This window comes from Paramormyrops kingsleyae, chromosome 22, assembly GCF_048594095.1.
Source record: "Paramormyrops kingsleyae isolate MSU_618 chromosome 22, PKINGS_0.4, whole genome shotgun sequence".
Taxonomy (NCBI): domain Eukaryota; kingdom Metazoa; phylum Chordata; class Actinopteri; order Osteoglossiformes; family Mormyridae; genus Paramormyrops; species Paramormyrops kingsleyae.
Window position 1 is genome coordinate 3,445,539 of NC_132818.1, and position 27,276 is coordinate 3,472,814.

At 38.3% G+C, this 27,276-nt stretch overlaps 1 protein-coding gene across 1 annotated transcript in view; it reads right to left on the minus strand.

The window, feature by feature from the left end:
• Window positions 1-7,050: 7,050 nt before the first annotated feature.
• The window catches only part of LOC111859761 (chromobox protein homolog 1), a 33,161-nt gene continuing 12,935 nt past the window's right edge, over window positions 7,051-27,276 (minus strand). Inside the window, exons 2-6 of the mRNA XM_023842730.2 lie at window positions 26,354-26,439; window positions 21,226-21,397; window positions 8,723-8,906; window positions 8,544-8,638; window positions 7,051-8,458 (exon numbers count right to left, since the gene is read on the minus strand). Of these exons, the coding sequence (XP_023698498.1) occupies window positions 8,314-8,458; window positions 8,544-8,638; window positions 8,723-8,906; window positions 21,226-21,397; window positions 26,354-26,387 (630 nt within the window). The 5' untranslated portion in view covers window positions 26,388-26,439 and the 3' untranslated portion in view covers window positions 7,051-8,313. The remainder of the gene's footprint in view (window positions 8,459-8,543; window positions 8,639-8,722; window positions 8,907-21,225; window positions 21,398-26,353; window positions 26,440-27,276) is intronic.

A 27,276-nucleotide genomic window follows, 5' to 3' on the forward strand; every position in this document is an offset into this window, starting at 1 on the left:
CCTCTTGATAAACCTGTTTATTTTTTGGTCCTGTTGAATTTTTATAAATGTCCCATCATAACTCAATAACTTGTCAACCCTGTTTCTTGTATAAAATTCTAATATAAAAAAATGAAAACACTGTTCTAGAATCAATTTGTGTAAAAGAGATCAGTTGTCTGCCCTAAGAAATTGGGAGATTATTTTCATAACCTTTTCTTAAGAGATGTGGTAAACGTGTCAATTGTATATTAGCATATTTATCCATGGGGGGAAAAAAATGAATTCCTTAATATTCTCACGTTGAAGCCACATTCAATGTAACAAAGGGGATTTTCTTTCATGGTGTAACATTTGTTCTAAATATGGACTTAAAATCTTTACAATCAATACTTTACATGTCAGTAACAAGATGTTGATTATTTCTAAAAAATACATGTAAAAATAAGGTAGCCTGAGAGCGCACAGGATAACACTTTTTTTTTCCCCTCAGGTAAGGATATATGAATCAAAAAAGGGGCTTAAAGTATTTTAAAACCGTAATCTGAAATTCAAACATTACGAGTGGGAAGTGACATGTTTTTGCATGATTACCCTTCTGAGTTAACACTGCTGTTGTGGAATTGGCATTATGGTTAACAGCCAAGGATCCCTGCCATTACTGGAATTTCTCTTCACCACCACTACTACTATGCCAGGGGCAGAGGTGGACCATAGCCACCTTGTACTTGGTGGACCTGATTTATGTTCATCTGCTTACATTCCACTCTTTCACGAGAGTCCTCACATGGGTGCAATGATAAATGTAATGGTTGATGTCAGCAAACATCTGAATCCTGGTCAAGTCCCGGTCACATTTAACTAATCACTTCCAGATTGTCATTTGGTACAAGAAGAACTTAACTGACAAAGAATATCAAGTTCTTGCAATTATTAAGGCAACCATGGCTGCCATCTTGGGGGGAAATAATGGTGGCCATCTTGAATTTCAGGTGACCAACATGGGGCATCTGACTGGCAATTCCAAAGAATTTATGTATACCCAAAAAGTTTTAGATGTGTTCTATTGCAGTATTTCTCAAACCAGTTCTCAGGGAGCCCCAGACAGTACCTGTTTTTGCTCCCTCCCAGCTCACTGCCAGACATTTCACATTTGGGTCTGGGAGGAAGCAGAAATGTGGACTATCTGGGGGGGTCCCCAAGGACCTGGTTGATAAACGCTGGTCTATTTGACATTTTATTCCTCATCTACCTGAAAATGTTTCAGAAAATAGTTGTGACTGGTGGTCATTTTGGGAAATGGCTGCGATAACCCCCATGTTGAAAATTAGTGATCACCCAATATTCAAATGTTTATCGAAAGACCATATGAAAAATGTGTGCCATATGAAAAAGTTTGGTGCTTTTATCACAACGGCACAATTCTTACAGTGCCACTGGGTGGAAGCACAGGCTGGAAGGATTATATCCCCCAGATGGGGGAAATAAGCTAAGAAATCAGATATATTTTTGCACTGATATTTTACAATGTTTAGGGGTTGCATGATGGTTCCATGAGTAGATCTGTTTCCTTACATCTCCAGGTTTGGGTGTTGTGCATCCTGCCACTGCTGCGTGTGTGTGAAGTTTGTGTTCCCCCCCCCATGTAATGTGGGGTTCCTCCCATAGTCCTTATGTAGTTGTAGATGAACTGCTATCTCTAAATGGCACAGTGTGTGTACAATGCATTTAGATGGTTTTTGGACCCTTTCATGTTGTCATGTTTCAGACTCATCTTAAAATGGATTCAATTCATTTTTTAATTAATTCATATTTTGAGAGTACTCTGCTCTCTCTCTGGCAAACTCCCAGCAGACTGTCATGTGCCTTTTAGCCAGGAATGGCTTCCATCTGGCCAATCTACCATAAAGGCCTGACTGGTGGAATGCTGCACTGATTGTCTTTCGGTTAGGTTCTCCCATCTCCTCAAAGGATCTCTGGATCTCATTTATAGTGACCATTGGGTTCTTGGTTACCTGCCTGATCAATCCCCAGTTACTCAGTTTATGTGGGCGGTCACATCTAGTAAGACTGCGGTTCCAAATGTGTCCATTTCAGGGTCATAGAGGCAACTGTGCTTTTGGGCACTTTTAATACTGCAGACTTTTTTTGCATCCTTCACCAGATCTGTCTTGCTGCAATCGTGTCTCACAGGTCTACAGACCGGTCCCTTGACCTAATGGCTTGGTTTTCACTTTGACATACTCCATCAACTGTGTGGCCTTATATAGTCAGGTGTGTGCCCTTCTTAATTATGTCTAATGAATTCAATTCAGCATAGGTGGACTCTAGTGAAGTTGTTGAAGCATCTCAAGAACCATTGATAGAAATAGGATGCACCAGAGTCCAACTGCAAGTCTCATAACAATGGGTCTGAAATGGTATATTTCAGTTTTTTATTTTTTAATTAACAAAACACTCCAAAAATCTGTTTTTGCTTTCTTATTGTGGTATATTGTGTCCAGATTAGTATTTTTTAAAAATTATTGAATCCATTTTAAGATAAGTCTGAAACATAACAAAATGTGGTTTGAAAATTTTCTGTATGCACTGTATGTGTGCGAGTGCCCTGTAATGGACTGGCCCAAACACAGGCAATTACTAGGTTAAGAATGTCTGACTTATGGACAACTCGTATTTATGAATGGACTACCTGTTCTATTAAAAATTTGGGTTAAATACAATGGTTCATAACAACGAATGCACTCACTACTTTGTTACACTCATGAAAACATTGCAAGGCATCAGCGGTTTGTTGGCTTCATGTACAGTACCTATGTAGTTACTTTTATTATTACTGTATAATTATTATTATTTTGTACTGTATTATTTGTCTTAGGGCAGCATGGTGGCACAGTGATTAGCACTGCTGTCTCACAGCAAGAAGGTCCTGGGTTTGGTCCCAGGTCCTTTCTGTGTGGAGTTTGCATGCTTCAGTTTCCTCCCATGGTCCAAAAGTGTGCAGTATAGGGGGCTGTTCCACGAAGCGAGCTAACCTCAAAAGCCAGGCTTATTTCGACAATCCCGGCTTAATTTTTCCAAATTCGGTTCCACAAACGAGGCTTACCTTAAGCTCCGCTTAGTTACTATGTCAACATATGCTCTTGGACAAGCCTGCTCCTTGGCAGGTTAGCTATGAAGCTTAGCTTAGCTTGATGAATATGATTGGACAAGCCATGTGATGTCACAGCACGACATTCTGCGGGGCTGGGATTATTCTGCTGCTGTTCTCTCCCTCTTTCGCACACATCGACCCTCCAATATAAAATTATTACAGAGTACATGCAGGCGATTCCAATTATTCAGAAAGTATAAAATGACAAGGAGTGCATTGAAGGCTTTTACATGACTAACCATGGCGTGCCCGTTTATTCATAATCCAGTTGATGAGGGAGCGCGAGTCATTCATAGAGCTTTAAGGCAACAGGTTCCACAAGTACTTCAGCCCAGAATAGATCCGTTGCATTTTCCGGATGATTATTTGTACGAGCGCTATAAATTTAGTAGATGCAGTATTACATATTTGTGTCAGTTATTAGAACCTTACATTTCTAAAAACACACGTCGCTCTAAAGGCCTTACGGTTGCACAGTCTATGTGTATCACTTTGCGTTACTTTGCCAGTGGTTCATTTCTGTACAGTGTGGGAGATGCTGAACATTTAACCAAAGCTACAGTGTGCCATGAAATCAGGAAGGTTTACGTTGCATTAAAGTCCTTTTTAAATATATTCATTACCTTTCCTGGCCACAGAGGCATTCTTGGCATTAAGGAAGCTTTCTTTGGAATTAATGGTGCTTAATCTTTAAATATCTAGTCATTTACATTACAACACATAAATCATTACCTGTACACAGCAAATACTGCATGGGTTTATAATGAAGACAAATGTTATTCGCTGCAAAATAGTTTCAAGTTCATATGGCTAGCACTTCTAAGCAAACAGAAATTGTTTCCTCATCCAAAAGTGGGGAGAAAAAGTCACTGTGTCTTATGGTCCGAATATTGCTCTGCTCACATGCTTTAACCTTCTGGGGTCGAGTGCATTGTCGGCGACGCAGCGTACTTTTCGCGTCTATTTCGAATTATATCTCGCTGAAATCTTAATGTCGAAGCATGAAAAAACGCTGGGCTAAATCCGTAATCTGTCTTTTCAAAATTAGGTGAAATAAAAAAAAAAATCAAACCATGTCACCTTACTTTATTTTACCTTCATCGGGGGCGTGTAGTACCGTTGTCACCCGAAGATCACTCTTCACATTCTGTATTCAAATCGCATTCGCATGGTAATTTGCTGAACAACTCAGCGGTGAAACGCGATCCAGATACATCCCCATCAGCGCCATAAAAGGGGGGAGGGATGTGGTCAGGTAAGGATGGTTGACATAAAATATTTTAGGACACTATTTGGTTCAGAATCTTTTTGTTCTTTATTTCCCTCCCCTAAAACTAGGTGCGTGTTATGGTCCATATGGTCTTATGATCCGAAAAATACGGTACCTTTAACATATAATATTGCACATGACTGGAAGGAACAACGTCTGAGGATGTTCCTTCCTCAATCCCCTCAATAATAGGCCGTGTACGGTTCTGTGCAAGGGCCATCACCTCGGCTGGGGTACAGGCTGCTGGAGGTGGCCCCCCACCGGTTGCAGCAGCCGCAGCTCTCTTTTTGGTGACTAAATTATACAATGCAACGTGGGCTTTAAATGAATTTTTAAAAAATGTAGTCTTTGTAGTCCTCATAGGCTTGCAGTAATAATTCTTGCTCCGCTTGTGGAAAAAACGCAGCTCTTTCCTGTCCTTCCATTCTTACTCATCCACCATCGATTAAGAAGGCTGCCTTTTATATCGCGTGGACGCGCACGAGCCTTGCTTGTCAAGCTTGGCTTGAATTAGCAGAGATTAAATATACCTGAATTTTGTTCGTGGAACTCACTGAGCCTGAAGTAAACTGTTAGGCTAACTCAAGTGAGGCTATTACAAATAATCCTCGATTTTATAAGCTCGCTTCGTGGAACAACCCCTAGGTTGATTGGTAAATCTCAATTGGCCCTGTGAGTGTGTGTGACCTGCGGTGTGTTGGTGACTGCCCAGGGTTGGTTCCTGCCTGTTGCCTGTTGTTCCTGGGATAGGCTCCAGTCCCTCCATGACCCCAGTTGGGATTAAGTGGTTTCAGACAATGGATGGATAGACTATTTGTCTTACCTAAAAATTCAACCAAAGACAGGTAAGTCAGTTGAATGGTGTCATTGTTATTAACATGTAGGCCTAATATTGACAAAAGACTTGTGACAGGTGTTGCCACTGTATTTAGGTTATGTAACTGCATGTCCGTTATAGCCGAACAGAACTACAGCTAAAAGTGGCCCTGGGGACCAAATTGTTTCTACATTACAGTATAAGCGAAATTCCGTTATATGCGAGTCCGCTATATCCGATGCTTTTTCTGCATGTTCTTAAAGGCGCACGGCCGGGACCAGCGGACCTCATCCGTTATAGGCCTAGACGATATTCCGTTATAAGCGAGTCCACTATAACGGGATTTTACTGTAATTATTTTGGAATTAATTGGAATGCTAAGACGTGATTTTATAGGCTTTATTATATTGATTATGTAGCAATCTCAGCTCTGTTCTCCATATTATGGAAGTATCACGCAGAGCTTTACTTCAGAAAAGATGGTTTTTATTCTCTGCTTTCTCGTCTTGCTTTTACTCACTGCACTGACTACAGGGTTCCATTTTTTATATACGTATATACAAGACTCATTCTCAAACAAAATCATGTCATTTTGGTACACGTACTTACAGATTAACAAAAAAATTCAATCAGATAATGTAAAATATAATGTCAGATGAGGACATAATTCAACTGATTACATGACATGAATAGTAAGATCTCGGAATTTCGTCCGACGGAACGATCTTTTGGGAATCTGTTCCCACACGTCGTGCGTTCTTTGAGACAACGCTAAACTACGTGAGACAGTTAGCCTGGTGCAGACCAGGCTTGTTCGCAGGCCTAAATTACCGTGGTAATTCAGCGGGGATTCATTTAAGACACGTTGATGGAATGGAACTCTCACTTAAGTATGACTGACTTGTCGAAATAAGTCAGACTTTCCCTTAAGCCTGCTTCATGGAATACCCCCGTCTTTACTTTTTTCTTTTATCTTTCTCCCATTGTTGACTTCACCAGCCTCCTAATCCCGCCACTTCCAAAGATTCTACTTTGTTTCGCTGCCTCCCCTCCCTTTTGCCCTGTGCCTCTGATGGGTTGGGTCATCTGTTGCACCAGGGCGGCCCTCCAGGGGCCACTTTCCTGCCCGCTAACGACAAACCTTCATGCTCTGTTTCTTTTAATGCATCACACCAATGCAGCGCACTGCCTCCCACTTAAACAGGAAATGAGAAAACAAAAACAAACCAGGAGGATGAAAAAAACAAACAAACTCCATCCTAAAATACGGGGATAGCAGGTCATGTGGGGTTAGTCTGCCTAGGGTGGGGTTGCTCACATGTGCTCATGCACAACACACACTCACCATCAAGAGCAAAATATAGTGTGCAACCTCAACAGTTTACACCTTCACTGCATACTTTCATGTATTTTCAACAGTTCTTTCAATTATATTTTTTCCCCCCCGAGTTGAGCTGATTTTTATTATTTTCCCTTTCTTTCTTGTTTCATTTCCAATGATTTGATGTTACTTTGTTGTATGTTTTTGACCCTTTAATAAAGCTAGATGTGGAAAAAAAAGTAGAGAAAACGTGTATAAGAGGGTTCTGAAATAGAAAAACCACTAACAAGAATGTTTATAGGTCTACAGTTTAATGTGGCATACAAGCCCAATCTTGATGTTTTTGCCATTTAGAGAAAAAAATTCATTCACTAAACAGAAAATTATAGGTGTTTCTCTCATATAGCCTGGTGAACAGGTGTGTCCAGCCAAAAATATTGCACTTATTGTAGGATTGCTTTTCTGATAATTCAGTGTACAGGTCACATAAAACCATATTAGACAAAAGATGACACTTGAATGAAATGTTTAATATTCAATGACAAGAAAAAAATCATTTAACTCAAGCAACAACACTGTCAAGAAAAATTTACCATACATTGTACACACTACAAGAACAAAACCAGATACTAATGAGGAACCACGGGGAAAAAAAAATTAGTGCAAAACTCCTTTGAAGGTTAGTCGAACAGAAACGTTCTAATGAATTCCATTAGGCAGAAGTCTCAGATGTATGACATTAAACCCAAGTCAGGTATACCAAGCTGCTCATGATCACAAATTATCCTGAAAAGGTGTTTTTTTTTTTCAAAACCCATATGGACCTCAGCATTACTGGGCTAGTGAAGCAGTCACAGAGAAGGGACAAGGAACATTGGCTCAGAGGAACTTCAATTTCCTGTGATCTGTGGGGAGGTACCGATATCTGTGTGATACCTATTACGTATGCACACATCTGCTGCAAGTCACAAGTGGGTTATCATAAAAGATTTCCCACTTATGAAAATGTATACTTTTAGTACACCTTCCTGTGCTCTGTGCATGAATTCCATTATTAAAGACATGTTGTTTTTGTAAGCAAAAACTTATTCCTACATTTTCAAAGAACAAGTGGTATGAGGTATTGAGGTGAATGAATGATCATATCATTAGGAAAATGTATGGACATAAAATGTGTGACCAGTTCTCAGTTCTATCCATGCTGTTCCCAGGCCTTTTCAGGTAAGAATAAATTCTATTTATAGTAAATGTCAAAAATTCACAGTATTCCTTATTTATGCTGTTAAATTGCCCTTTAATAACCAAAATTAAAACCCACAGATCCTTGTAAAAATGGAAGCACCTCACATGTAGCCACAGTCCTCTTGAGATTTGACACATGACCTAAAATCAGTCCTTTTATACAGCCCTTCCAAACTCCATCTAAAATAAAACCCACACTCAGAATAAGACAACCCAAATGACCTGTCTGATGATTTTAGATAAAAATATATATTGTGCAACATGACTGGAGGAGGACCATTGATGGAAATGCAAGATCCAGTCGAAGGCAGGAGTGAAGAGAGATCTTTTTATTGTCTTTAAATTTGGTCCTAGCACTAATGAGACGCAAGACAGAATGAAGAAGGAATGCTGCATTCCATACACAAAAAACACAACTCTTCTGGTATTGTGTCTGGAAGGCCACTGCAACAGGTTTGAATTTGTATAAAACAATATATAGTAAGTAGAAACAAATCCACAAGAAAATCCCCTGATAAAATCCCCAATCCTTAATTTTTGTCCTCCTTTTTTCCCTCTTCCTCAGTGGGATAAGAGTGCCATGTTAGCCGTTCCTCGTAGAAGGAGATGACCACCTGGGGACATTTCACATTGGCCTCCTTGGCAGGCACCAAGTCTGCCTCATCAGAATTCTTCCTATGGGAGCAAAATCTCCATGTGAGGGACACATCTGTCAACATACCAGCACAAAAAAACTTATGTGCGATGTGGAGGAACATACCACTTCATAAGGAACATGAGTTCTCCACTGGAGTCAGTGGCCCCTATGATGCGCTCTGGTTCAAGTCCTCGAGCAAAACCCCTGGGCTTTTCCGACTAAAAGATAAAGTATGAAACTGTACCACATTATGAACATATTCAAAAAAGTGAAGTTTGACAGCAGTCTTCTTATCGTCTCACCTCGTCTTTTCTCTTCTTGGGCCGACTGTCCTCCCCAGTACCCTCTGTGTCGGATTCTGTGCTCTTCCTCTTTCCCCCGGCCTCCTCCTTCTCCTGATCATGGGTCACCTTCTGAGACTGCAGGTACTCTGCTATCAGGTCTGGGCAGTCCAGGTTGTCCTCTGGCTCCCATGTGTTGTCTTGACTGAGTCAAACATATACACACACAAATAAGCAAAGCATTCATATTATGCATACATAACACTGGCACTGACAAAAACACCTCATGCTCAGCAAAGCTAAACTTACAGCAGTGGTAATACATTGAGTTGCATACTGCTGCCTCCAAGCTTGCAATTAAACAATTTCCTTTGCTACTTTTTCACCAATATTTATTCAGTTACTATATCATGATCCATTGAAAAAGGGAGGTTAACGTGTAACATTTATTCAGAAGTGCGAACAAAAGTGAATTACTACATAACATACTAATTATCACATATCCCCATACATTCCATAAGCAACAGGATCAATTTTCTTTACCTCAACTGATAAGCATTTTGTATATAAGTAAAAAGGTGCTATTGCAGTATTCTAATGATTGGATTATGTGAGGTTACTGTTCAACTAATTCATAGAATTCCACAATTCAAAATCAGTACATGAAGAATACACATGCTAATGTTATACAATGTGTGCGAACAGGAGGGGGTGACACAGTATAACTATATAACCTTCTCGAAATGTATCCTTGCATGAAGGTTTTGATCCATGCATTTGCAAGTGGGATGATGATATGCTTTAAGGTTTTTGGGAAAAAATGGCAGTGTGGTTTTTTCCCACGGTAACAAAACACAGATTAAAGAGTTACTATGTCATACTACACACAGATGAGATAATTTGCCTGTAGGCATATATATGCATTATCAGACCATGCAAACCATTATATATTTAACATAGTTACCAGGTCCAGTGAACACAAAATACCAAAATCCATAAGCAAATTTTGTAGCAGGTATGATAAACTTTTCTGTGTACTCTCCAGTAAAAAACAAATCCATTGCTGTTTGTTGAAAAAGCAAATTAGCCGTCTACCCATAATATCTGGATGAATACCTTTACATACTGTACATTTGTACAATTTTTTTTCACTGTATAATTCATTACTTTACTTCAAGACTCAATTTTTAATAAATTCTGAATATTTTAAAAAGATGAAAAATTAAATGGACTAATCTAATTGTAATAAATTAAAGAAAAATACTTTTTTGTTGTAGGGCGTGACACCAACAATACACTTTGTTGCTAGGTGTATTTATTTGATTGCCTTACTGTTTGTTACAGGAAACAGATTTGACATTACTGATTAAAATTGTCATCCTTTCCCACAGTGAAAAAAAAGTGATATGTCTTGTATTACTTCAAATTGAAAGTGGAAATCCTCATTGCTAGTGTTTGTGACTGTAAGCACTTGCATTCTGTATGTTCTACTAGATGACACTGCTTGAAGTGGTAACGTAAGTTTGCATTATTTACAGTTTTAGATTTTGGTGTTTACAGTAGGTTACACAGCACCAGCCTATTTTGTGTCAGACATTAAAGTACAAAATGTACTGCCACAACACTAATGTATTTTTATCTTGTTTATCCACAATATTTCCTAAATAAAAGATGTTGTGGCTACAGAGCTGTCGTGTTCTTCAATGACAACTGAAGCTTCCCATGAGAGAGTGCTTCCTTCTTCCATATTACCAAAACAGTAGCATCCATACTCCAATAACTCAACCAACCTTGCTGTGTATAGGCTCTCCGCTCTTAAAAGACTGTCATATGATTGATTGGACGTTCTTTTCTGTGATTTGATAGGTTGATATCTTCTATTAAGCACTGTTCCTTACTGACAGTTTATCAAAGTTTCACATTTTCTTGTTTACATTTTTTTATGAGGATGTCAGTACATCGTTTAAAACGACCCAGTCCTATCCCCTCGGTAAATTTCGCCAACTGGGTAATTTTCCTTGACCGCGATTAGGTTTGTGTTCCTACAGTGGCTCATTATAGACCAAACTGTGTTTCCCGTCGGCTGAAAAACCATGCACTAAATACTTTAGCAAATGTGGTGTAACAGTACACGAAATTCACAGTTCGGTATGAACCACAGTTTTGGGTTCATACAGTAGTTCGATACAATTTTGGTACACCTCTATAGCCATTGTTATTCTTTTAGCCGGGTCTAAATTTTTCGGAAGGAGGCCATGGGAGACTAACGTGCAGAGGCAGATTCTGCTTTGCTCCAGTCATATACAGACTGGGATAATCGTCTCAAGTTAGTTAGCATGCTGGATGGGTTTCCAGCAACATTGCCAACAGACAGTCTTGGTCTTCGCAGTTCTTCTTTCTATGGTGTTAGTGTATTTTATTGCGAAATCAAAATGTTCCCGAACATTTATAACTGACTTCCCAGCAGTGTTCATTTTGACAGCAAATTTTTATTTAGTTTTAGTCATAGTCTTTTGACTAAAATGTTTCAGTCATACTTTAGTCATCTACATTATTTTAGTTTTAGTCGACTAAATATCATAAGATTACTGTTGACTAAAACTACAGTTGATTTAGTCAACTAAAATTAAAAGTGCAAAGTATAATGTTTAAAGTTTGCCTTCGATTTCCGAAAGTCATTATGTTTACCAAGATGAAATGAAACCAATGTTAAGGAATGGTATTAAGGTCTCACTGTGCAGTACACAAATACACAGATTTCACTCTTATTTGAAACACAAACATATGTTTATTTACCTGGAAACTGAGTACTGTAAAATCAGTAGTGCATTAGTGCAAAAATAAAATCACTTCAAAGAAAAAGTGCATAGGCTATAATGCCACCAGGCCTGCTCTCTCTGAATATTAAAATAAAAATATAAAAATAAATATTTGTAATAATTTTATTTGCTATTGTTTGCTGTTAAATGTTTCAGCTGAAATTCTCAAATATGTTCAAAGAAAAAGACCAATAATGGTCTCAGGGATTTATACCCATTATCAAGAAAAAAAAAATTCCAAATATAGAAAACATACTTCTCAATGGCTATCAGTAGCAGGAAGTGCAACCATTCTATTTTAGCATTTTCAACATCAAAATAATTACCCCAAGGCTACAATTCTATTAGGCATTTTTCCACCGCACCAGGTACCGTACTTTCGGTACTACCATAAAGTGCCGAAAGTTTGGTACTTCTTTCATGTCGGTTTTCCACTGGCGTAAAAAATGGTACCGGCGCCAACTGACATCATCAGTGACCACCCCTGACTGACAGCCCAAAATTAAAACTAACAGTTGAGGCTGGAAAATGCGGTTTATTGTTATGTCAGCTTCTATCACAGTATAAGATTCAGTAAAATCCAAATCATGCTACCATCAATTACGTTTACGTAGGTACACTTACTTTGGCTAAGCCGATCAAAGCAGTAAGAATTAGCTTACTGCTAATTCAGTCTTTTGAAAGCAAACAAATTAATTATGTTTTTTGATTTTCAAGCGGCATTGTTCTGTGTTTCGCGTCTGCCCCATTTCTTCCAAGCGGCTTGGTATTACGGTGTTCCGGGCAATTCAGTTTCCCTATGTTTCTCCTGTCTATCAGGAAATAATGTTTCCCCTAATATTAAAGCAAAGAGGTATGTGAAATGTCTGAAAATCACTCAGGTACATTATAACATGTGAATACAGTAGATCGTCACGCATAATATAGTCTTATAAGCAAGAAGTACCCCAACTGGTTTGGCACTTTCGGTTAACTTTCGGTACTGCTACTTGACCGGAAGTCAATGGAAAAGCGAAAGTACCAAAAGTACCGTACTTTGTGCGGTGGAAAAGCGTCAAAAGTGTATTTACACAGTTCAATACAAAAGCAGACTATTTACAGGGTAAGAACTGTTTCATTTGTGTGCAGATAACTCAAACTGAAAATCTCACTTCAGCCAGTTGGCCAAAGTTGGCAACCCCGCATTTTATTTGAAATGAAAAATAAAATGCAGTTTTCGCCTGAAATGGCTTGTCATTCCGTTTGTGTTGTTACTCCAACAAATATAAAGCTAATATGAGAAAAACATGTTACAGTACATTTTATATTGTTTCGAAACAATATGACTGCCCATATCCTACTCTAATAGCGATTGAAGTGATACGTTTGTATGTATTTATATTAAAACGAGACACTAATTTTATTACCGGCGTGGGATTATCGAAACCAATACTTGAATCCATTAACACTAAAATATATGACATAAAACGATTGTATTAAGGTTTTACAGTTTAAGTTAAGCACTTTATTTAAACATGCACAATTTTCACATTTTATTTTATCTTATTTTGAAATGTAGCCCTACTTTTAAAATGTCCCTTTAAAACTAGTAAATGAGAAAACATTATATATATCAGCACTCATACATACTGTATATGGTACATGTAGTAATCCAACTTTACCTGACCAGATGCGTGACTATTAATAATCCCGATTACATATTTGCGCTGGATATCACCGGCACGCCACGCGCCTTGTAGGCGGAACTGCATGTCCGTTATAGCCAAACAGAACTACAGCTAAAAGTGGCCCTGGGGACCAAATTGTTTCTACATTACAGTATAAGCGAAATTCCGTTATATGCGAGTTCGCTATATCCGATGCTTTTTCTGCATGTTCTTAAAGGCGCACGGCCGGGACCAGCGGACCTCGTCCGTTATAGGCCTAGACGATATTCCGTTATAAGCGAGTCCACTATAACGGGATTGTTCAGCTCTATGTCACTTGATAATAAATATTGTGAAAAAGTTTTTGAATTGTACTGAATTAATTTGATTTGACAGTCAGATATTGATTCCATGCAATGTTGATACAACTAATAGGCTACTTAAATATACACTGCTCAAAAAAATTAAAGGAACACTTTTTAATCAGAGTATAGCATTGAGTCAATTTAACTTCTGGGATATTGATCTAGTCCGTTAAGTAGCAATGGGGGTTGTTAATCAGTTTCAGTTGCTTTGGTGTTAACAACAGGTGCACTAGAGGGACAACAATGAGACGACCCCCAAAACAGGAATGGTTTAACAGGTGGAGGCCACTGACATTTTTCCCTCCTCATCTTTTCTGACAGTTTTTTTTCACTAATTTTGCATTTGGCTACAGTCAGTGTCACTACTGGTAGCATGAGGTGATACCTGGACCCTACAGAGGTTGCACAGGTAGTCCAACTGCTCCTGGATGGTGCATCAATATGTGCCATTGCCAGAAGGTTTACTGTGTTTCCCAGCCCAGTCTCAAGGCCATGGAGGACATTCCAGGAGATAGGCAGTTACTCTAGGAGAGATGGACAGGGCCGTAGAAGGTCCTTAACCCATAAGTAGGACCAGTATCTGCTTCTTTGTGCAAGGAGGAACAGGAAGAGCAGTGCCAGAGCCCTACAGAATGACCTCCAGCAGGCCACTGGTGTGCATGTGTCTGAGCAAACAATCAGAAACAGACTTCATGAGGGTGGCCTGAGGGCCCGACGTCCTCTAGTGGGCCCTGTGTTCACTGCCCAGGACCGTGGAGCTCGATGGGCATTTGTCATAGAATACCAGAATTGGCAGGTCCACCACTGGAGCCCTGTGCTTTTCACAGATGAGAGCAGGTTCACCCTGAGCACATGTGACATGTGGGTCTGGAGAAGCTGCGGAGAACATTATGCTGCCTGTGACATTGTTCAGCAAGACAGTTTTGGTGGTGGGTCAGTGATGGTCTGGGGAGGCATATCCATGGAGGGACACACAGACCTCTACAGGCTAGATAACGACACCTTGACTGCCATTAGGTATCAGGATGAAATCCTTGGACCAATTGTCAGACCCTACACTGGTGCAGTGGGTCCTGGGTTCTTCCTGGTGCACGACAATGCCCGGCCTCATGTGGCGAGAGTATGCAGGCAGTTCCTGGAGGATGAAGGAATGGATACCGTTGACTGGCCCCCCATGCTCGCCTGACCTAAATCCAATGGAACACCTCTGGGACATTATGTTTCGGTCCATCTGATGCCACCAGGTTGCACCTCAGTGATGCCCTGGTCCAGATCTGGGAGGAGATCCCCCAGGACACCATCCGGTGTCTCATTAGGAGGATGCCCCGACATTATCAGGCATGCCTACAAGCACGTGGGGGCCATGCAAACTACTGAGTACGATTTTGAGTTGCTGCAATGAAATTTCGGCAAAATGGACCAGCCTACCACATCATTTTTTCACTTTGATTTTTGGGGTGTCTTTGAATTCAGCCCTCTGTAGGTTTATCATTTTCATTTCCATCAAACAATGTGGCATCCTTTCGTTCCTAACACATTACCCAGTCCATATCAGTATAGATATACAGCATGAATTTTTCCCCCATTGAGATCTGATGTGTTTTCCAAGCGTTCCTTCAATTTTTTTGAGCAGTGTATATCACACTAAATACTTAGATATTATGATCTTCCAGACCTTTGCTTCAAGAAGATAAATATGTGTACCGCATCAGCCCTATTCAGACCTGTCAACTTTGATAAAAATCTTGGAGTACCACCTTATGCCCAAAAAAAATTCAGCTCATTTACAGTGGATATAAAAAAGTGTCAATTTTGGCTCAAACCCTGTGTCATAGATCCAAATCAACAAAAGGATAGCTTGAGCAGAAGAAAATGTAAAGTTTTGGAATGGCCCAGCCAGAGCCCAGGCCTAACTCCAACTGAAAGTCTGTAAGGAGACCTGAAGAGGGCCCTGCACAAGAGATACCCCTGCCATCTGACATATTTGCAGCCACTTTGCAAGGAAGAGTGGGCAAATATTGCCAAGTCAAAATGTGACATGCTGAAGGACTCCTACCCAGAAAGACTGAATGCTGTTTTTTAATTTTTATATTTTTCCCCCTAACATACTTTTTTTTTCGTCAATTGAATTGTACAGGTCACATTAAAGGTGGGTAAAGTTTTTAAATGATTTATCGTGGTCTAATTTTTTTACATCACAAAAACCTGACATTTTAACAGGGGTTTTTATATCCACTGTACATGTGTGCAGTCAAAAAGAGACATTTTGGATAGCCGACTCATTTGTTAATATCAGAAATCTAAATTCAAAATGAGCGTGTACCTGAGAAAACAACCAGTAGCTCAATATAATCTCTGGCAGGAAAAGTTTTAATGAATTAAATCGACTGTAAGCATGACATTGAGGAAAAAATTCTGACTGAGAATGCATTTGAACAAAAGGTGACCCATTTACAGTAGCTTAATATTAAGTCTGCCAGTTAAATGTTGAATGAATAAACAGATAAAATAAATAAATAGGCAAAGTAATGGCCTGATCAAGGAAGCTGGCTTTTCTCAGTTTAAAAAAAAATAACATTCTGTTGTATCATTCTGACATTTTCCACCCCACTGACACGTGGGTTTCAGTTAGAGATGCACCGATACCGATATTCGGATCGGTATCGGCGCCGATCCAGACCTATTTAACGGATCGGGTATCGGCCATGCGTGACCGATCCACGTCCTATACATACTTATTTAGTTTTTTTGCAATCGATCGCACGACAGCTCTTTCCCATTTTACATGTGTTTTTTTGCGGCATTCAAATCGGACGCTATCGCTGGCCCTAAATCTTTTTTTGCTACTCAGTGGGTGTGAGTACCGTGACTTCCGCCTGCTCTGACGTCACGCACATACCCTTCGCAGTACAAGGAGCGTAAGACGTGACGATCTCAGTTTAGTTTTCAGTTTTGTTTATTTGTGATATGCAAGTTAGCACAGGGTCAACATTGCAATGAAATGTGATTAACGAGAATAAACAAGTCTCTCAGCAATATATTACAGAGAAGTAAGACAACGTTCTACACATGAAATAAAGTGACAGACAATGGGTAAATGGTTGACAGTCAATGGTTAAAGGTGGCAGTCAAGTGCCAGTATTGCACATAAATAACGTTTTTGCTGAGATGACTCGGAGCTCTCGTCGGTGCGACCATCCCACAGCGCAACCGGAAGCCGAATCTGGGAGCATTTTACGCTTTTAACAGAAACCAGTAGCAGAGCGATTTGCAATCTATGTAAAATAAAGTTTTAAAGTGGGAATAGCGTTTAATTGAAAATCCCATTTAACAAAGCGCACGCAACTGCGAGACAAAACAAAGCAATGGATGATTTGGGAATCGCTAACTTAATTGGACTGTTTTGCGAACTCGCTGCAGCTTGTGAAACAAGAGGGGCTGCTATCGCAACAAAAGTGTAACTGTGTTGACGCCAATGGGAGAAAAACTGCTAAAATTTTAAGCATTCGCCACTTGTGTATACTTGCTTTGAAGATATTCATATTGAACTGCAAATGCCTCAAAAACGCTTAAAACAAACGAGGTGGAATAGTACGTTATGTATGTTTGTAGTAGCCTAATAAATATTTTTGTCATACATTTTTTCCATCTGTATTTACTAGCTTAAAAAAATAATATACAAAGTATAACAAAGTAAAAAGAGCTCTTGTATCGGAATCTGTATCGGTATCGGCAGTTGTGTATCGGAATCGGATCGGAACAGAAAAAATGTGGATCGCCCATCTCTAGTTTCAGTTGGTCATTTTTACTTAGCTGACACTAACAGAATTTTGATTTTAGTTGCATTTGCATTCTGCAACTTGGTCTTTTAACTTGGCCCTTAACATTATTGAAGTGTTACACTTAACCATCTGCAACACATGGACAATACAGCTTACTTTGCCAGCTTAAAAAACTGGTGAACAAATAAGCTAGCTTGCAAATACAAACCAGAGTTTGAAATTTGGCATGGAACTGGAGGTATTTTACTTATTCCCACGCAGTCTGCTGTCATAATGTGGGAATTTCCTGCTTTGTCTTGCTGTAGGGTGTTGAACATGCACAAACTAAGTATACAGTATGCATTCCAGCTATGCACTCAAGAAGCCTAACCAGTAGATGTGCTGCTATAATATAAAGAACTGCCAGTACTATCAGCCATCACTCTGCAACAGAAGTCACCATGGGAAGGTTAAAAAAATTCCCAGTGGGCCGCTCCTCAATTGGGCCACCAGGACTGTTTTTTCAACATCACAAAACCAGTTTAAATCCTGAGAGCAGCACTCCCCTGATACTAGTTACATCTCTGTTAGTATTAGAACTGACAAGAAGTTTAATATTGGACTTTCATGACACATTCGCAAGGAATCTTAATGTCATCATAAAGCACATCATTAATGTTCTGCACAAATACATTAAAACTTTAAGAGGTAAGTGATTTATTAAAGATGTTTTGTAATTTGCAGAGATCGTACGTATATTTGCACACTTCGACACTTCCTTGTTTGTTTATGACAAAAATTGACCCCCTTCCCATGTGCTAAGCATAAGGGGGGAATTCTCCCCCACTGCAAGAAATGAATTTCAAGCCCTGCATACATAACATTTTAATTCAGTTCACAATCTCAACTACTGCCCCCAGCCGATTTACCTTTGCAAAGGAGTTCAGAGAATGGTCCTCACTTGAGGAACCAGCCGGCCAGAGTGAGAAGGGAGAATGAGAGGGATAAAATGAAAGTCAATTTGCAGATCCAAGATACTTTCTCTTGAAATGACATTATGCATTTGTCAGTCACCCATGCTTGCAATTTGAATTTTTTTTTTTTTGGGGGGGGGGGGGGGGGTGTTGAATGAATCCTGAGCTATGATTGGTCGAACTTTTCTTCTTCTTCAAGGCAGGCTAGACCATAGACATAGGGAGACCTATTGCCCAGGCATAACTTGAGTACTGCACAACTGGTCATACTCACAAGTAGAGATGGAACTGCATGAAAATTTAATATGATTATAGTGACCAAAATGATCATAGTAATCAGTATTATAGCGGCATTGTAAAAATGTGCTGGGAAAAAAAAAAGTAGTGATACACAAAGTGAAATCATTTCGACAAGTTTTATATTGAAAACCAAATATACAATTAGCAGCACTATGCACTTTTTGCTTGCATATAAACATTAAAGCAATAACATAGCCTATATAGTAAAAATATGAAAATATGAAATGTACATTAACATAAAAAATCTGTAGAGCACTGTCACTGCCTTCTGCCATGTTTTCACTGACATAAAATAAAACCATGCTGCAACTGCGTCTGGGCGCCTGTTGCTAACACACTCATATAACACAACCACACCCATTCTCTAAACTATTGTATTGCATGAATGCATGTTTATCATCACCATATTTAGCCTGTTTAGTCATCCGTAGTTGTTTACTATTTTGTGTCTTCGGAACTGGTTGAATCACCTGTATTGCCACTTTAATTAAGCCTAGTGGCAGTAAGAATACAGTGATTTAACAGTTTTAAACATCCTAAATTTTGTAATTTTAATTCAAATTAAAAATCCTTAATTCATGTGCATTTTTATGAGACTGATTTAATGCAAGTTACCCACAGCATCTATACTGCTAAGTCCTTCTACTTCTATTTCTCCATCCTAAACACATAACTCATAGAATCATGAGCATTTAGTGTGACCCAAGACCCATACTAAAGCATTGGTACCTTAACAACAAAAATAATTTGACTTTCCCTCCCTTTTAAATAGTAATTTTACAATTTAGTTGTGTTAATTATGACACTGCTGTGCATTCATTATGGGAATCGATTCTACCATAATTAATACACGGCAAGCGCATCTACATGCTTTTTTGACGTGAGTGTATTTTCCCATTCACTATAGTGTGGGGTTTAAGCGCACCTGTGCAAATCACACAGTTTGGGCGGAGAAACACCAAAATATGCATCTGTTGCATGTAAATGACCCATAAACACATTCTGCCACTGACTTAAGTGCACTTAATTGCATTTTTCCCCACATGCTCTGCAGGGCTGAGTAAGTGTCTACATAGTCAATATTACAGTATTCAGAACTGCTGAACATGTAACAAAATGAAACTTTCCAACATGTATCATATGTTTAGAAACAGATATTACAATCCAAAACACGTGAATAATTTATATAATTATATAAGAATTATGTTACGCAACAGTATATAGAAATAAATGCAAAGTATATTACCATTATGTAGGATTCTGCCTTGTCAACATGCCTTGCAGGTGAATCAGTTAAGCTAAACAAATGGTCAATTTCATTTTAATTGAAAGAATTATTTTTTTTTATCAAAAATAGGTTCAAAAGAAGTACTGTGTCCTCCCAATCCTAAGCCGCAGGTGCATGTAGGCTACTTGTGCTGCAGCAGAGTGAGACAGTCGGAGATACCCTCATCATAACCATTATACGCTTAATGAGGTAGAGGTGTGGGCTTTTAGTGGCAGTGACTAGCAATTGGTTGGGAATAATACTTTGCCCCCTATACTGTAGTGTATGAACTTGATTTGACTGTGCAGTTGATTACATTATTATTTTATTCTAAACTTTCAGTCCATGCTACTAATAATACTAACATTTACATGATATCTATTAGGTATATTTGCTTGTTTACAGAATTGTTCTTAATGAAAAGGGGAAAAAAAAGCTGAAGTACATGCATTTTTTCTTAAACACAATGGGGCATTTTCAGAAACTCATTACCATAACATATAATTTTTTTAAAATTTTTTAAATTAGTCTGATGACATTATGTTATTGTCTAAAATGTCTATTTAATTGGTTGCAGAGAAACACAATTGACAATACAGTACAAAACAAAGAAATGAATACATATCTTGTTAAATTGTCTGTTGTAGGTTACTTGCAATGAAGTTAATAGATTTAAAAACATTTTATCTAGTTTTGATTTATTTGATCTTAAAAAAGCAACGGTAGTGCCTGTCGGGAAATGGATGAGGGATCATTAAATCAGAGCTATAAATAATTTTAATATACCTAATAAGGTAATACAAATTGCTTGGCACAAAATTGAAACACCATATTTCGCCATAACATTTAATTTTTCATCAAAGGATTCTTGTGTTTGTGAGAATGACCAAAGTGTAGGAGGCTACACCAAATTTTCATTTTCGAAATAATGGTTTCTGCAGATTTCAATTATGTTCGCAATGTAAATGAAATCGTCCAAATTTCGCATTTTGCTTGTTGTCAACATTATTTAAGGCCTAATCCCTTTCTCTTGTTTGATGAATAGTATATAGTACTTTGTGCATGGCCACATATTCTTTTTTGGATTAAGTACTGTCTGCACTGATATGGGGAACATACACATAACTCAAATGCATCTAACTCTTTAAACACTTTTTTGACTTGAGTGCTTGATGGAAATTTTTGGCATGTTGAACATCAGAAAAACAGACAACACAAGGGAGAAGTAGGAATGGATGAAATGTTTTCCCTACATTTTCTGTGTGTAATATGCAAAATTGTTCATTAGTAAACTTAAAAAAATGTACAGGTTTCTTAATGTTTGCCAGCTAGCGCAGATGAGCAAGTCTACTGAATCCTAATAAGTCAGTTTGCAGACGCACATTTACTCACTCAGAGAACCCCTTCCATTTAAGCAGATATTCCACTCTGCCCTTCACCACCCGCCGGTCCAAAACCTTCTCCACTACATACTCTTCCTCCACCTCCTCAACCACTTCTTCCACCTTCTTCTTGTTCTGCTTCTTTCCTGAAGTTGCCGCCAGTTTGACTTCTGCCTGGGGGGCTGCAGGGCATAGAACAGAGAAACATAATGCAACTGACACTAACCGACAACCTAAATCCCAGATTACGGTCATTTAAAAACACAATTTACTATCAAGATCAATTTCAGAATATCCATCCATCCATTATCGTGACCGCTTATTCCCCACTGGGGTCGCGGGGGGTCTATCCTATCCTGGGAACAACGGGCACAGGTGGGAACCAACACACCTCAGGGTGCACACACTCACACAGCCACATGCAGACTCACACAACTACAGGGCCAATTTAGACACGCCAATCAGCCTACCTTGCTGTGAGGCAGCAGTGCTAACCACTTAGCCACTGTGCTGCCCTTATTAAAGAAATACGTGTGACCTTTTTTGAAATGAATTTTGTAGTTCTTTGTGCCCATATAACCAACATTAAATTTCACATTACTTCAAGCAGCAATAAAATTTTCAGTACTCTCTTGGTTTTAGACTAAATTTTGGACCTAGTCAGTATCAGGCTGGATAAAATCAATTTAAGGAGTTGTGTAAAACTGCAAAGATAATCTTGTTTTAACCAGTGGATAGATCTTTTTGGTCAATAGATGTAGAAGAGGTCGTACCTCCTCTATTTCTGATATTAAATTATGAAAGAAGTAACTCTGAAATAACTCAAATTACTAAAATTTTATTGTCATTTAAAAACATTTAAATACACTATTGTTTTACTATAAAAATGTGTTACCTTCTTACCTTCTTTTTTAGCCACCGGCTGCTACTGATCTTTATATATTTCATCTGCGCAATGTAAATGCACTGGTTGTGGTATTTGTCGGCAGATATCCTAGACCACACTATGGGAGGACTGTACTGATCAGTAAAACCTGATGCAGAACAATCACTGTGTGCAACTAGCCATGTCATTTCACTTGTTTAATGCAGCTAAACAGTAGATGTCATAATGTAAATGGAACAGATGAATGGCTGAAGGTGAAAGTGATGTGGAAATGAAAAAAAATCCAGTTTAATTCCTTGTGCTGTATTTGAAGTTGGACTGGACTTTCTTCATAATTTGCAGGTGTTATTAAATGTTGCCACCAATGGAGATAATTGGTCTGTATTATTCATAACATTTTGTAATAAAATGCTAATTATTCCTGCTTCCATAAATCTTTCATTTCAATTTCAGGCTGAAGCCCCAAATGTAGGCACTAATTCCCACTGGCTAAAGCAGACTCACATAACCATCTACCTCAATAAAAGCATTTATGCAGCAATCAAAATTTCACCTGCCAAAAACCTGAAAACAGCAAATCCCCAGTTTTTCTGGCTCATCTTGCTTGATTTGTTTCTTTAGACATTTATGGATTTTCCAGATTATTTTGGATTTCTCCATGTGTATGATAATGAGGTGGGCAGTCCTAATTTTCTCTTTTGCTTGGTAAGACCCCACCTATAATATTGTGTGCAGGTTTGGTCACCTTACCTTAAAAAGGACATTGCTGCCTTAGAAAATGTTCAACGTAGGGCTACAAGAATGATTCCTGGTCTTAGAGGAATGTCTTACGAGGAGAGGTTAGCTGAGCTGAATCTGTTTAGCCTCGAGCAAAGGAGACTAAGGGGGGACATGATCCAGGTATATAAGATTCTAACGGGTCTGGATGCTGTTCAGCCAAATAGTTACTTCAATATTAGTTCAATTAAAAGAACTCGTGGCCATAGGTGGAAATTAGTGGGAGAACATTTTACACTGGATTTGAGAAAGCACTTCTTTAACAGCGCGTAGTTAGAGTATGGAATAGTTTTCCTATTAGTGTAGTGCAAGCTAAAACCTTGGGTTGCTTTAAATCAGAGCTAGAAAAGATTTTAACAACTCTGAGCTATTAGTTAAGTTCTCCCCAAAAGAGCTTGATGGGCGGAATGGCCTCCTCTGGTTTGTAAATTTCTTATGTTCTTATGTTCTCTATCCCTATACTTTAGATATGTTGTGGCCAGTCCAGCATTACAGCTGACACTACTTTGATTTATCTGATGGACAGAATTCCATCTTTTTCTGGGCAATTAATATGAGCGCTTTTCCTTCACTCTTCCAGCGGCCATAGGAGTCTTAGCTATGTCTGCCAGCAGTGCTGCAGTAGAATGTGTGTTCAGCCATGGTGACACCCTAATGTAACCCCATCATGCACAAATATCTGACAGACTTTTATCGTAAATGCTGGAGACAAGTTCATAGTACACTGACTAGTGTCACCAACTTTGGTCAGCTGGCTGGCGAGAGATTTTCAATTCAAGGCCTAGTCTGCACACTCATTTACATTTATGAAACAGTTCTATTAACTTGTAAATAGTCTGTAGGGTATTTTATGATACTTTGCCTCTTATTTTTAGAAACCTAAATCAAATTTTTTGTTAGAAATTTTGATTTAGGCTTCTAAAAATAAGAGGTAAGAGAAATAAATGTTTCTGTTTAGTGCAGTGATAACATGGATAAATATTTTTGTTTTACAGTATAATTATGCTATCAAGCTGACTTTCTTGTGCATTAATTTTTATTTTTACACTATATGTTCAGTTGCATTTGAATAAATAAGCGTATTTTTAAATGCAATTTCAGCATTTAATTGTTACTTGTAAAAAACAATATATTGTGTTTATATGTATATAACTTTGTTATGGCATTAAAAAAATGATTATATTCAGACTTTTATAGGACTGGTAGCTTAGAACTTAAGACTTTGTTTGGGTAAACCAAAACTGCTATTCCAAAAAAAGCAGAATTCCAAGGTTGCAAGGCAAATGGCAAAGAACTTTAAATCCCTGTTTCAAGATGACCGTGAGCAATCTGGAGTGGTGATTTCTGCCTGTACTATACGCCACACACTAAACCAAATAGGATTCCGTAGGCGAAGGCAAAGGAGGACACCACTATTAAAAGAATGGCACAAAAAGGCAAAACTTATGTTTGCAAAAACTCTTAGGTAAGCCACAATATTTCTGCAACAATGCTCTATGGACAAATGAAACCAAAGTAGAGCTCTTTGGGAATGTAGTGCAGCAGTTTGTTTATACACGACTGAATGACGCCCATATCGAAATGAACACCCTATCTGAAGTAAACATGGTAGACGTTCTATCATGTTATGGGGCCACTTTGCTACCTGTAGTACTGAAGGCACTGAATGTATCAAAGGAACGATGAAATCAGAAGATTATCAAGGCATTTTAGAGCAAAAAATGTTATCCAGTGTCTAAAAACTAGGTTTGAAGCAAAAGTCTTGGACCTTTCTGCAGGACAACGACCACAGCACACATCCAAAAGTACAAGAGAATAGTGGAAAAGGAAATACTGGACTGTTTTATACTGGCCCGCGAAGAGTCCTGACTTAAATCCCATTGAAAACCTTTGGAGAGAGCTGAAATCTGCCATTGCAAAAAGGACTCCTGCAAACTTAAGAGTCTAAATGCATAGCAATGGAAGAGTGGCAGAAACTACCAGCAGGTGCAGGCAAGAAGCATATAGATGCTACAAGAAACGTTTAGAAGCTGACACTGTTGCCAAACATTCTGCAACCAAGTATTAGTGAAGGGTGCCAAAAATTGTGCCCAGCATACATTTTATGGCTATACTTTTTATTTTACTATATGGAATATTTTTTTGTTGTCGTCGTTCAATAACTTTGGATGTTTTCTTAAATATTCTTATTACACAAAAATTGGCTCATTTGATTTATTTCTGAAGATATTCCACATTCTGTACTTGCAATTGAGGGGTGCCGATAATTCTGACCAGGACTGTAAGTATTTTGTAATTTGTCAAACCTACCCAAAAGTATAACTTCACAAGTTGATCCACATTCCTTGTTAACACAGGTAGAAGGCTGCTCTTCTGATATCTCTAAGTTATCACATGCTCTTCTGATATCTCTAAGTTATCACATGCTCTTCTGATATCTCTAAGTTATCACATGCTCTTCTGATATCTCTAAGTTATCACATGCTCTTCTGATATCTCTAAAATAACATGTAGAATAAAATTACTATTTAATTCTCATATTAAGACATTTTAAAATTAGAGCTTTTTCTCGTAATATTTTGACTTTATCCTTGAAATCTGATTTTTTTCCCCCTCAATGTGACCATAATACTCCATCATATTATTGAAAATAAAAAACAGATAAACGTTAATTATTTCACTTCAGTACTCTCAGTTCCACCTATGTAACATTTCCATTCCCTTGTTTTTTAGAACCGATTCTCTAAAGTCACCATGTGAGAACCAGCCCTGCACTGGCACCAGGTCCATGTTGATGGAAACAAGATATTTGTTCAACATGGAAACGGTGCACATGTATCTGCCCGTTGACACAATGATGAAAATGGGACTTACTGGACCAGGCGACCTTCTTCCACTGGTCTAAGGTCCAATCTGGATGACTGCGTGCCTATTGCAGGTACAGTACTTTGACCAGTAGAGAGGGACAACTATGGGCATCTAACTATATATATATTTTTAAATATGTATATATGAACTATGTGAGATATGTATATGTGTTTATCAGGCAATGTATCTAAGAAATGGTAGTTCTAGTAATGTTTACTTATTTTACTAGATGCAATTCCCTCATCAGATTTCAAGTATGATAAATGACAGAAACTGACAACAATGTACTACCAAAAACATCACACTTCAAGAATTTCCTGTACATACTGATTTTGAATTACAAAACAGATTACTGATGTATTTGTTTTTGCATCAAAGTCTACAAATCTATGAAGACTTATTCATAAAATCTACAATAATCTGATAGGTAAAACTGCGAAAAGAAAAAAAACTTGGTAACATTTTTCCAATGCACACACACACACACACACACAATATATACACCAACATTTTGTTCTAATTAAACATTTATATCTATTGCAAAAAATCAGATTTCTTATCAATATTACTGAAAACAGTATCTGCATAGAAGAAAGTAGCTAAAAACCTGCTTCGTTAGGGGGGTCAGAGGGCTGGCTCATACTTGGCTGGGAAGAGTCAGTGGAACCAGCAGGTTCCTTGTCAACGTCAGAGCTGAACAGGGTGAAAAGGCAGGAGGGGGGTTAGGGAATTCATTTTTCAACAGGGAGAAATAACAAGGGTTAAAGAATTGCATTTATCAAAACAAACACATGCGACTCCTGCTATAAAAGTGCAATGGGGTCCTAGAATGGCCAGTGATGTGCACCTGATGGTTAAACTGTATGCCTCCCAAGCAAGCTTTTTTTAATGCTACTTACTCATTAGGGGTGCTATGATCAGGATTTTTGGGCCCGATCACCGATCACTAGAAGCTGTATCGTCCAATACCGATACCGATCACCGATTACAGGGTCTACTTGAAGCCTTATCATGTAGCATTATTTATTAAACTATATCTAACAACAATGTAAACTAAGTATTGAAATTACAAGAAGAGGAAAATCATGAATTGACAACTGTATTTATTGGCAAGCAACATGTGCAACACGTCAACTTAAAACATAGCAGCCAGTGCTTGGTTAGTAATTGGGAACAGCTTGACAAAACTTTCCTGTAGATTGTATAAAATAAAAAAAAAATAACATACAGAACAAACAGAGTCTTTGACTTTGGCTTTAGGGTACTTTAACTTTAGGCTAAAAACTGCAACAAAAAAGGTTATAGTCAAAATTTTGTTTCAAGTCAGTTTTCCAAAGTAAGCACTCAGTTTTTCTAATAAGGACCACAGGTAATAAATTGCACAACAAAAATAAATAATAATAAAAAAACTACAAATAAAAAACTTGTATCTCATATACATCTCTATATCTGTTTCTATCCATCTGCAACTTCAATTCACTTCTCAGGGCAGGCCTAACAGGCCATTGCAAGTTCACATCTCTTGGGATG